Raw genomic sequence first — 10,642 nt, forward strand, 5'->3', positions numbered from 1 at the left:
CTAATGCTCTTAAAAATCGTAATCCATTTATTTGCCATTTGTAATTCTCCGATGAAACACCTTCTATTGTCAGCAAAGATATGTTCAAGATTTTTCAGTATGGAATTTTGTATATCTGTTTGATAATAAACACCACATAATTTTCTTACTGTACTTATCAGGGTTACAAAATTAATCCTAAGACTGGAAAAACATTTAATGGAGTCGGCAATGACGTTGTTGTAAGAGTAATGGACGTACTTGAAAACCTTTTTGACGTTGATGATTTTACTCCAACGTTTATTTTTAAAGCAACTTGGTATGAAGTTGTAATTACGACCCCATCTGCGCAACCACCAGATGCTTTTGATGAAAATGTACGTATCTTTTTACACGAAGAGACTTCTATAATATTTTAATTTTGCATGTACAAGTGGTTGCAATAAAAGCAATTGTATACATTTTCCACTAATTAATTATTTGATTTTGTTTAACATCGTTTGTATGTCATCATATCGTACAAAAGGAATGAATCTAAAAAAAGATTTTTGAAATTTAAGTTTTCGTAATTTGATTTTGTAGCATTTTGAAGCTTTACTACTAAATTACTTAAACTCCTATTCCAGAATTTCGACAGTTTGCTTGTCGAATGTCATAAATTGTTTTCCATGTCCATATGATATCGACAAAATAGGCTACACAGATAAGAGTGCACTACTTTTCAGGGCCAAAGAAACGGAATATTTGCGACTACGAACACTGTGGTAAATTCGCACTGAAACATATAAATGGCACAAACAAGTTGATAAAATCTTAGGCATTTTAAAATCCTCATGTAATTTTAAAAAACGGTTTGAAATGTAAAACTCAACTCAACCGTGCAATCTGTTACGCAGTAAACTTTTTTCGATTTAGTTTGTCTTGTTTGTAGCACACTGATAGTGATAGCTTATTTTACTATATTTTTTTGTTGTTTCAATTGTAACACGTTAACAAACTTAAAACTCCAAAAGTTTACTGTTTTAATTTGTTTTTGTTGTATGCTTTAACGAAAAACAAGCGTCGTTGAAAATAAACATGTCAGCTTTTTAATTATTGAAATGTATAAATCTGCTTTTGTAGTGCTCATTGCACCCACTTGGTATGTAAGATGTAGCTCCAACCTACTGAAGTCATTTTAATTATAAATCTTTAAAGGGCAACGTACTCTTCAGTTGAAAAATATGTTTACAATAAATTTGTTTCAGCACTGCACATTCCAAGCAATATTAGTCACTGACAACATAAAGACATTTTTGTTTTATGTCTATGGCGACATGTTATATGAACCGATCGGATGGCGACCTGTTGAAAATGCTATAATTGGTTATAAAGTGGGTGCTATTCCAGAAATTACTTCTGCTGGAAATTATCAGCCAAACAGAGACTATCAGAATCCGGGTAAATCTCAGTCAGTAACAGTTATCTTATATGTTTACATGCTCGAGTCTAAATCCTTTAGTTGCAGAAATGATATCTACCGACAGCAGTGCGATTTCTGTTTCATTTTTACAGATGCGATTTTTAAAGGAACCTTTTTTTATGAACTGAGCACGGTTTTCAACCAAGCTGAACAAGATTGCTGGTTTTGGTATTTAAAGCAAACAGAATGGCCCTTGGACTTATCTATAAGATCGTGTCCGTGGACTAAGTTTCATGCTGAAACTGATCCGCGGTTTCATTCGTCGATAGAAAATAGATTGTCTAGTAATTATGATATATCGGAGTGGTTACGAGATAGCAGTGGTAAGTATGCTAGCTATGCATAACAATGCTAGTTTGTGTTTGGTTTGCCCTTTCAAATATTGAATAACAACGGTGACAAATATGCTCATATGCAGTTTTCACTATTTGTCAATCGCAACTTCTCTGTAAATGAAGTTCAATTGTTATAAACATACATGTAGATACAACATCAGAGTATATAGCGACAAACACCGCACTGCTATTGTTGCTGTAGATTATTTCTTTGTTTCTTTTTAGATCTAGAATGTTTCCAGCCAAGACCTATAGTGCAACTTCCTGACCCATCTGCACGATGCTGTTATAACCAAGCTGGATCATTTGTTGCCGGCCCGTTTGCCAGTCGACATGAACTCTTTCAAATTCCGCGTTCTGACATCAGCGAAGTAACTTACAAAGCAGCACTGGGTTAGTATGAAAGACATAAGCGAGCGGTCCCAACTGAAACTCACAAACCTATATTGAAAGTGCGACGTGTCGCATGTTTGATTTCAAGTTTTTGTATACCGCCTTTGTACCTCTTGAATAAACTCCATGATCTCCTAATAATTCCCAAAATGACCCCCCAAAATTGCAAATTCAATCCAGATTTGTGGCAAACTTTTTCAAACGCTCAATACCACGCTAGTACTTGACTACAGTGTGCTCCCTTAGTTAGTGTAATGTTATTGTTCACAATGCACGTCGGACAAAAAGAGTACGGGAGCCCGAACTAGAAAAAAGAAAACCAACAAATGGACTACAAGTAATGGTAATCCCCGAAAAAGCAGACAAAATTTTGTAAAACGATGATCAAGCTGTCAGACAAACCTTCGCTTATTCTGTCTGAAACCTGTTCCCAAAGACACGTAGCAACATTGAAATCGATATAATATAGAGATATGTGGCACCAGGCTGCACGAAAATCCAGATCCTTAGCTAAAATGCCCATAACAGCTTTTATTCTGTAGGAACAAATGTAACGATTAATATCTTATAGCAAACACCTTTAAAAATATTACATTTTGACAGCATTTAATACTCACACATCGCCACTGTCGTGTCGCCACGGAGATCCTCACATTGTTACTTTGGATGAAGTTTTTTATACTTTCAATGGCCTTGGAGAATATTATCTATTTTACTCTCCTGCTTTCCTTGTTCAGTCGCGAACGCGGCGAGCTATAAACGACAAAGGAGAAGAAACAAAAGCAACTATTTTTTCTGCATTCGCTGTCAAGGATAATACGACTGACTCTGGAACAGTGCGTTATTTTTAATGGCTCACTTTTAATGCTTTTTAACGGCTAAAGTTTTAATATGACTGCGTTGCCAAGGAGTGAATGTCAATGCAATCTCCACGTGCGAGATGTTTTGTGATGGCAATGCTGTTATAATACTTCGTCTTTCGTTGAACCTGTTTTTTGCTTTTCTGAAATTAGATATGTCTTAATAAGTAAAATAACAACTGATAATATTATGTTGTCCAGGTACAATTTGAACTCGATGAAGACGATCCAAATGGAACAAGTTTTATTGTCAAAGTTAACGGAGCGCCTCAATCAGTGAGCGAAAGTAAGTGCAGACTGCTGACACCAGAAATGGCCAAGTTGCAGGTTTTAACATTTTTGGTAGCCATAGCAATACATTATTACTGTATAACTAAAACTGATGATGTAATTGTAAATGTTCTGTTTTTGTTCACATTTTAGTTGAGGTGACAATCGAAAACGTCACCCTTTCTGTGGTCGACGGAGTTTACAAGGCCATATTTCCAAGCACCAACAGTTTTGAAGTTTCCACTAATTTATTCATCGCTGACTTGAAAGTGGTGGTAGACCCTGCCCTGCAAAATGTATCAAAGGGTTTATTAGGTTTGTTGACGAAGAACTACGATTTAAAATTCCTTATTTGGAAAAACGCATTGTCCTTTTGACATTCGTAACTATGTAAATTGAAAATGAAGTTTCTGTGACTAATTCGCTGTGTTTTAGCTTCGTGAATATTTTTGCGACGTTATATTCTTAATAAGCTAATTAACTTGATATGCTTTTAAGGTGCGTGGTCAGGAATTAAGGAAGATGACTTCGAACTTCGGAATGGAACAGTTTTAAATTACGATAATCTGCTAGTCACAACTGACTTAGATATCCTGGATGAAAAGTTATCAGAGCGAAAGATTTATGATTTTGGGCAGACGTGTAAGTACAGTAGAATGATTGAATAAAGGAAAAAGCTTGCAAAATACCAAAGTTTTAATTAATTTTATTCATGAAAGCTTGACATTTGAAATTCAGAATTGTAAAGAACCTGGTTAAGTTGACAGTAGTATACACTTTTATTGGAAAGTCAAATGAACGAGAAATCTGGTGTAATACATTAGATGTGTCGACTGATTGAACATCAAGTCAAATTTAATTATCTGCATTTTTAGGGCAAATCCTGGAGTCAGAAAGTTTATTCGATTACGGATCCAATGATTATTCAACCTATAATCAAGCCAATCCTGAAGAACCTCCGTTTCTCGAGGAATTGGTTCGAGAACAGAGAAATGCTTCTTATTTCGCTGAAGTTGCTGCAGGCTGTACCCAGAGTGGAGTAATTATTACGCAGTGTCTTTTTGATACCTTGGTAACAAACAGAACCGACATTGGCCAACAAACTTTGATGGCAACCAACCGAGCGATGGATGAAAATTCTATGAATGGTAAAAAACCTACAATTATCATATGAATTTTGTTTGTCTGTGAATGCAAAGAAAGCATTTTTCTGACTGTTGGTGTTTATTTCAGCAAACATTCCTCCAACCCTGAATATATCAGAAAGTTCCCAAAATTTTATTGATGGCTGTTTTCAAGTTGCGTTTGGAGTGACATCCACTCTTATACTTGTAGCATCTGATGAAAATGGAGATAACATCACTCTCTCTTTAACTAATGCATCCACGTTTGAAAATGTTTTAATTACACCTGGTACATTTTTTAAATTAGAGTATATAAATTGTGTGCATAATAATTTTTTAGTTATATTTGAAAAACGTACTAACGGGTACTTTTTGTTGATCTTTGACTTCATACAATATTCTACGAGGAAAATCATAAAATGTGCTTCTAATCCTTTTGTTTTCCAATTGAGATTCAACGTTAACTTCTATATATTGTACATCAGACGGTGAGTTGGAATTGACTCCAACCGAAGTTCTAACGTCTGGCTTGCTTGAAGTTCAAGCCGATGATGGCAACAACGGAATAACAATTTTGAAAATTGTTGTGAAGTTTTGCTACTGCGAAAATAATGGAACGTGCAATTATAACAACATTCTATCAACTGACAGCTTGTACTTCCAGGTAAATTTTGTCTCGCATGGTAGATTGTTACGGTAAATGATAATAAAGTTGATGTTTCAGAATTATGGTATAGTGACGTTTGATCTTAGTGAAACGTTGGACACCAAAATAAATGCAGCTTTCGACAACTGTCGAGTAAAAATAAATTTTGCCCTGAAATCTCACGTCCAATTCAATTTCAAGCAATTCATTTGACACCTGGAGAAACCGAAGGCCAATAAACATAAAGAGTTCTGGTGATCTTGTTAGAAGTAACGTATTGCATATTTGTAACTTTTTACAGACGGTCGGATGCAATTGTAATGATACATGGCGTGGAGACATCTGCAACATCTCAGGAAATACTTGCGACGTATTCCGCTGTTTTAAGGATGTTAATTGTACAGATACTCCTATGGGTATAGAGTGTGGCCCGTGTCCTAACGGAACTGAGGGTGGGTTTATACGAGACGTTGACGATACACATAAGATAACGATATTATTAGTTTTTGAGACTATATATTTGTTTAGTATTTATTCCTGTCAAGTCAGTATTACCTCACTATAGTCACATAGCCTATAGGACATAAGTTGTTATCTGAAAAAAAAACCATGATCCTCATTTCATTTTATATGAAAGCATTATAATGATTATACAGTAGCTTTTGCATTTTTCAAACCTTTACAATTTACATGAAGAACATTAATATACCACAGTAAAAGGATGGCAAAAAGTGCAGTGTTTTCGTTAGATATGCCGCAAGTATGATTCCGTTATTACCATATTCATATAAGAATTTCTAAATTCTGAACATAATTTAGACCAAATATGACTCGATGACGTAGGTTGAAATGCTGTCCGTTTTGTAGAATCGAGTGCCTTGTTTAGAAAAATCAAATGTTTAACCAAACTAATGCATTTTTCAATTGAAATGGGTAGAAATAATGATCTTTGCTGATTTTCAGGAGATGGGATCGACTGTAATATTACAAACAATTGTCCTGGACCTTGTAAACAGGGTTGTCGGTCAGTGATCACTGGTGTTGTGTGCTCGTGTTATGACGGCTACAATCAAAGTCAGTCAGATCCTAATAGTTGCCTGGACATTGATGAATGTGGCCTGGACCTTGACAATTGTGGGGTCAATTCGGTTTGTTTGAATGGAAATGGATCGTTTAGGTGATTTTTCAATTAAAATGAATACATTTTGACTGTCATGTGATACATTATGTATTTAACGTTTTACAGCTGCATTTGTACCAACGGGACAGTAAAAATAGATGGAGAATGTGTTGGTAGGTAACGTTGGAATATTTTATAATTTAATTTGGAGCATACACTTTAGAAATATAAGTTCGACAATATATGTAAACATATGAACTTCATAAATATACTATGGTTTCCACCAGGCATAATAATCATCAAATAGAAGGCGCTACTTTTCAGTACAGGACTTCATTTTCTGTCAAATAAAGTTCTGTATACACCAGTAGTTCCTAATATTTGATGATAAGACCTTTATTATCCTGCGTTACACTTTCAAGTTACGGTAATTCTCATAAAATCACACCAACGTTTAGTCGGCAGTGTTTTTACAGAAAAGCGATTTAGGTTTGCATTCAGTGATTCTGAAGCATTGCAATTCTTAACGAGTAAGAAAACCGGAGCTTACCAGTTCTTCAAGTTTTAAAGTTTGGTTGACGTGTAATTTTTTTGTATGTCTGGCTAGATTTGGGCCCGAATTTAGACTCTACCACAGCCATGACAGCTTTGCGTCGTGATTACATGACTGCGCATGCGCACAGAATGCTAAAAACATCTCGCAGAGCGGAAAGTGCAACTTGGAAAATGATGACAGTCAAAGGATGACTTTGATTCATTCAGTAAAATTAATTTTTGGACCCAATTCAGACTTCAAACTAATTATTGGGTTCGAGCTTATATTTTCGGGTTAACAATATAAGGCCCGTTTACAACTCTGCTACACATATTAAGTTACTTGTAGAGGCTTTACTCTGTGCTCTTTTTTCCGACAGCACTTGAAGAAACACTTTTGCAGTGCACTGATAGAGTGTTCATTGGGTAAGTTATGCATTGCATTTATATTTAAGCTTTGTTAGTAAGCTCTGGTTGTGGGTATTGCTTGAATTGGACTAATTTGGAGTATCATCTTGTTTGTCGATGTGTTTTCAACTTTTTTTTTTTCATGATACTTTAGCTTGTCAAGTAGCGATATAACAAGACTAGAAATCAGGGATGACGATCAGATCATCATTTCTCCAAATCATCTCACAAACGGGAATGATCTTCCCGAGCAGTGTATCACGTCTGCCGATTCACCTTCTTTGAATTTATCTTTTGGCGACTGTGGAGCTGACTTCATTGTGAGTATTTGACTCTGTAATGATTATTAACACTGCAATCAATGTGACATCCAATTACACGTGGAATGGTCAGGTTGATGACGGGAGAATAGAAGTCGTGTACGTTGTACGTAATCTTCCTGCGTTGAACAGCAACAGATCTATTGAACGATATAAGGATTCTTGCTTCAATGTCACTTGTAATTACAACACATCCGAAGTTGTGAGGTCTGCTGGTATTGAGCCTACGATCAAGTAAGGAATACTTGATAAAAACCGCATTCCTGAAGTGTGGTGGTGCTGTTCTGCTGTGTTATTGAAAAGTGTGTTGTAGTTATCTGTTACATACAACCGTTATTATTTAACTTTCCTTTAACTGGTTTAGTTATTATTTCAAATTGTACAAGTAACTGAAGACTTACGCATGTAATAAACTGGTATAATCCCAAACAATGCAAATAATGAAACTATGTTCTAAACTGAGGTTATTTCAAGCTTGCAAATTTTTCATCCCGTAAATGATGAAGATGCTAAAGCAATCATCAACTTTCTACCGTTGACAGGAAACACATCCTACAGTCTCAACTCAGCGAGGGAAATTTCGATGTCAAAATTTCCTTCACAGACTCACAATATAACAGCGATAGTGTATCGGAAGTTACTGTTCCTGAGCGCCTTTACGTCAAACTTGAAGTTGGTAACATTGAGGCGAACAATGATCTTTTAAAACTACAGGTAAAATATAAACTATTTTGGTTGTGTTGAAGTTCCATAAAACTAATTTCAGAAAAAATAAACTTTTTATTAATAAACTTTAAACAGGCCAGATCCTGTTGGGCAAGTCCTGACAGCACGACCGATGGTGATCCTTTGTATCAAATTGTGGAAAATGGGTAAGCTAGCTACAAGTACTGTAGTACGAAAAGTCATTGCATGCACTATTAAGCACATTGCTTTACCTTGTTTGTATCACTCTGTCGAAAGCCTTTTTACGCAAAGTTAAACAGCCGATGCTTAGAACAAATTTGTGCGTTTAATTTAAAAAAAACACTAGTTTGAACGTATTCGGCCGTTTTTGTTTACTTTCTGGCGCTACTTCCAGGACGTATTTCTCTTGTGGTCTGCATTCATCAGTCTCTTTGGTAAGCATGCATGAATGTTATAGGGATTTATAAGGACGGTGCACCTTCATATTTCGAGATGCAAAAAGCAGCAATAGTTTTTTAAAGTTAAAACCTCCTTAGGATTGGTATCATTTTAGTCAAAATGCTGAAGCAGACTACATAAATTTTGAAATATTCATTGCGTAAGCGCTTCAAATACTCATACTCTGAAGATAATATGCTTACTGCTGAGTCACTGTGCAACTTGTTTATGGATAAGGCATGTCATGGACCGCAAGTTATGTTCCAGAACATGCTGCATATAGCTGCTGAAATCCAAGTTTTGCTATCATTACAATATTTCTAACTTGCGTTTAAAAAGTTTTTGGGAAATTACGTTAATAAACTTCAGCTATTTGTGTAAATTGCCAGATGACAGCTCTTATTACGTAGTTTCGTTGTTTGGATTTTCTATTTTTCAGCCTTAAAATTAAATTATGGTCTCGTTATTTGGTTAGTTGTTGCGGTACGTTGATAAACTATTTTTATATTCAGTTGCCCGGCAACAAACTCCTTCGATTCCCCTGGAGCAATCGACATAAATTTGAACTACAATTCCACAATCGCTCAATTCAACTTCAAGTCATTTATATGGACAGGCATTGCTAAAGCTAATCAGAAAATCTTTGTCCATTGCATGGTTAGAATCTGTGTTGATGTCCACGATTCTACTTGCGAAGACCTGGTGAGTTTAAAGCTCATGAGTTCATCAGCGACTTTTTTTTACTAAAGTGAACAGACGTCTGATGCAGTTATTTAGAAATGTTAAATTGTAACACTGTTTGTTTGCGAAAGAACTGCAATAAAAAAAGAAAGCGACGATATGCTGAAAAGGATCCTAATCTCCATATAATTAGCTCGAAGCCCATTTCACTCATTGCTACGGATAATTCTTGTGAGGAGGTACCAGCAATTCTCCGTTTGAAATTACTAAATAAAGAATATCAACTTGCAGACGAAATAGTGGCTCTTATATAACAAACTTGTGTATTGTTTAGAAGAACGGTGGTTGTTCAGATAAGTGCATTTCCAACGGATACGAATCTTACTGCAAGTGCTTCGGCAATCGAATCCTTCAGGAAGATGGAAAAATCTGCTCAGGTTGTACAAACTGTACTGAGCGTAATCCTATTATGTGTACAAAACATAACCTTCAAACTGGAGTAGGGTATGTGAACAGTATTTAGCCTACTAAAAAAACAAACGGTTTATTGTTTTCAGATCCCGAGGTTATTCGCACTGCTGGAAAGCTTGAGGTTGCTATGGATTCCGTTCACTCTCTCTCGATTGTAGAGGTTTTAGGCTTGATGGTTATTTTCATCCTGGCTGCTATCTGTGCAATGATGCTGATCGGTGGCAAAAAAAGTCGTTGAAGAATAGAAACCGATGCTTAGTTAAACTACATCTTTGTAGCTGCGCGTCACCAAATACAATGTCTGCTCATTACATTGCAGAGAACTTATCTTAACATATGTGGGTGTCTTCCCTTGATTTACTTGTTGAATTATCTGACTCTATTGTTGCGTGCGGTTAGAATACTCTCACCTAACCTTTTGTCAGCCAAAAGGGTTTTATTTTCTGTGCTGTACACTTTCGCAATATTACAAATAACCAAGAACATAAGTATAACCTTCAATCATATTTAACTGGAAATAATACTCGTGTAATGAATTGACTAATAAACAATAACTAAAATGTTCACCGCTGTTTCGTAATGTCGTGGTGGTGGTTGCAAATTGGATTCCGGTTTGATTTGCTATTTTCCAAGGTGATTTTTGTCATTTTAAAACATCACTTAGACACAAGACAAACAAAAAGTTAGAAACTAATTTCCTAAAAACCTGCTCTTTAGCAGAAAAACAAAGTTTAATACGTGCACTGCGGCACGCAGGCCAGTAATCAGTAACACTATACGGCAGTTTAACACTGTTTTGTGGAAGGTTTGTGATAAGATACGAAGGCGGCGATTTGCTGAGAAGGATCCTGATTTACGTGTAATTAGCTCGGAACCAATTTCTCTCATTTATACGGCTAATAGTTGTGGAGATA

The 10,642-nt window shown here is 35.8% G+C and overlaps 1 protein-coding gene across 1 annotated transcript in view; it reads left to right on the forward strand.

Moving 5' to 3' along the window:
* Positions 1 to 10,294, forward strand: part of LOC143463537 (uncharacterized) — an 84,571-nt gene extending 74,277 nt beyond the window's left edge. Inside the window, exons 37-59 of the mRNA XM_076962052.1 lie at positions 162 to 356; positions 1,227 to 1,419; positions 1,534 to 1,764; positions 2,002 to 2,169; positions 2,773 to 3,005; positions 3,231 to 3,315; positions 3,453 to 3,614; positions 3,798 to 3,941; positions 4,175 to 4,447; positions 4,533 to 4,712; positions 4,909 to 5,087; positions 5,371 to 5,521; positions 6,033 to 6,246; positions 6,316 to 6,362; positions 7,104 to 7,149; positions 7,286 to 7,451; positions 7,525 to 7,685; positions 7,994 to 8,165; positions 8,253 to 8,323; positions 9,089 to 9,278; positions 9,389 to 9,496; positions 9,592 to 9,694; positions 9,815 to 10,294. Coding sequence (XP_076818167.1) covers positions 162 to 356; positions 1,227 to 1,419; positions 1,534 to 1,764; positions 2,002 to 2,169; positions 2,773 to 3,005; positions 3,231 to 3,315; positions 3,453 to 3,614; positions 3,798 to 3,941; positions 4,175 to 4,447; positions 4,533 to 4,712; positions 4,909 to 5,087; positions 5,371 to 5,521; positions 6,033 to 6,246; positions 6,316 to 6,362; positions 7,104 to 7,149; positions 7,286 to 7,451; positions 7,525 to 7,685; positions 7,994 to 8,165; positions 8,253 to 8,323; positions 9,089 to 9,278; positions 9,389 to 9,496; positions 9,592 to 9,694; positions 9,815 to 9,966 — 3,624 coding nt within the window. The 3' untranslated portion in view covers positions 9,967 to 10,294. The remainder of the gene's footprint in view (positions 1 to 161; positions 357 to 1,226; positions 1,420 to 1,533; positions 1,765 to 2,001; positions 2,170 to 2,772; positions 3,006 to 3,230; positions 3,316 to 3,452; positions 3,615 to 3,797; positions 3,942 to 4,174; positions 4,448 to 4,532; positions 4,713 to 4,908; positions 5,088 to 5,370; positions 5,522 to 6,032; positions 6,247 to 6,315; positions 6,363 to 7,103; positions 7,150 to 7,285; positions 7,452 to 7,524; positions 7,686 to 7,993; positions 8,166 to 8,252; positions 8,324 to 9,088; positions 9,279 to 9,388; positions 9,497 to 9,591; positions 9,695 to 9,814) is intronic.
* Positions 10,295 to 10,642: the final 348 nt, after the last annotated feature.

The sequence above is a fragment of the Clavelina lepadiformis genome, chromosome 6 (assembly GCF_947623445.1).
Source record: "Clavelina lepadiformis chromosome 6, kaClaLepa1.1, whole genome shotgun sequence".
NCBI classification, from domain to species: Eukaryota; Metazoa; Chordata; class Ascidiacea; order Aplousobranchia; family Clavelinidae; genus Clavelina; species Clavelina lepadiformis.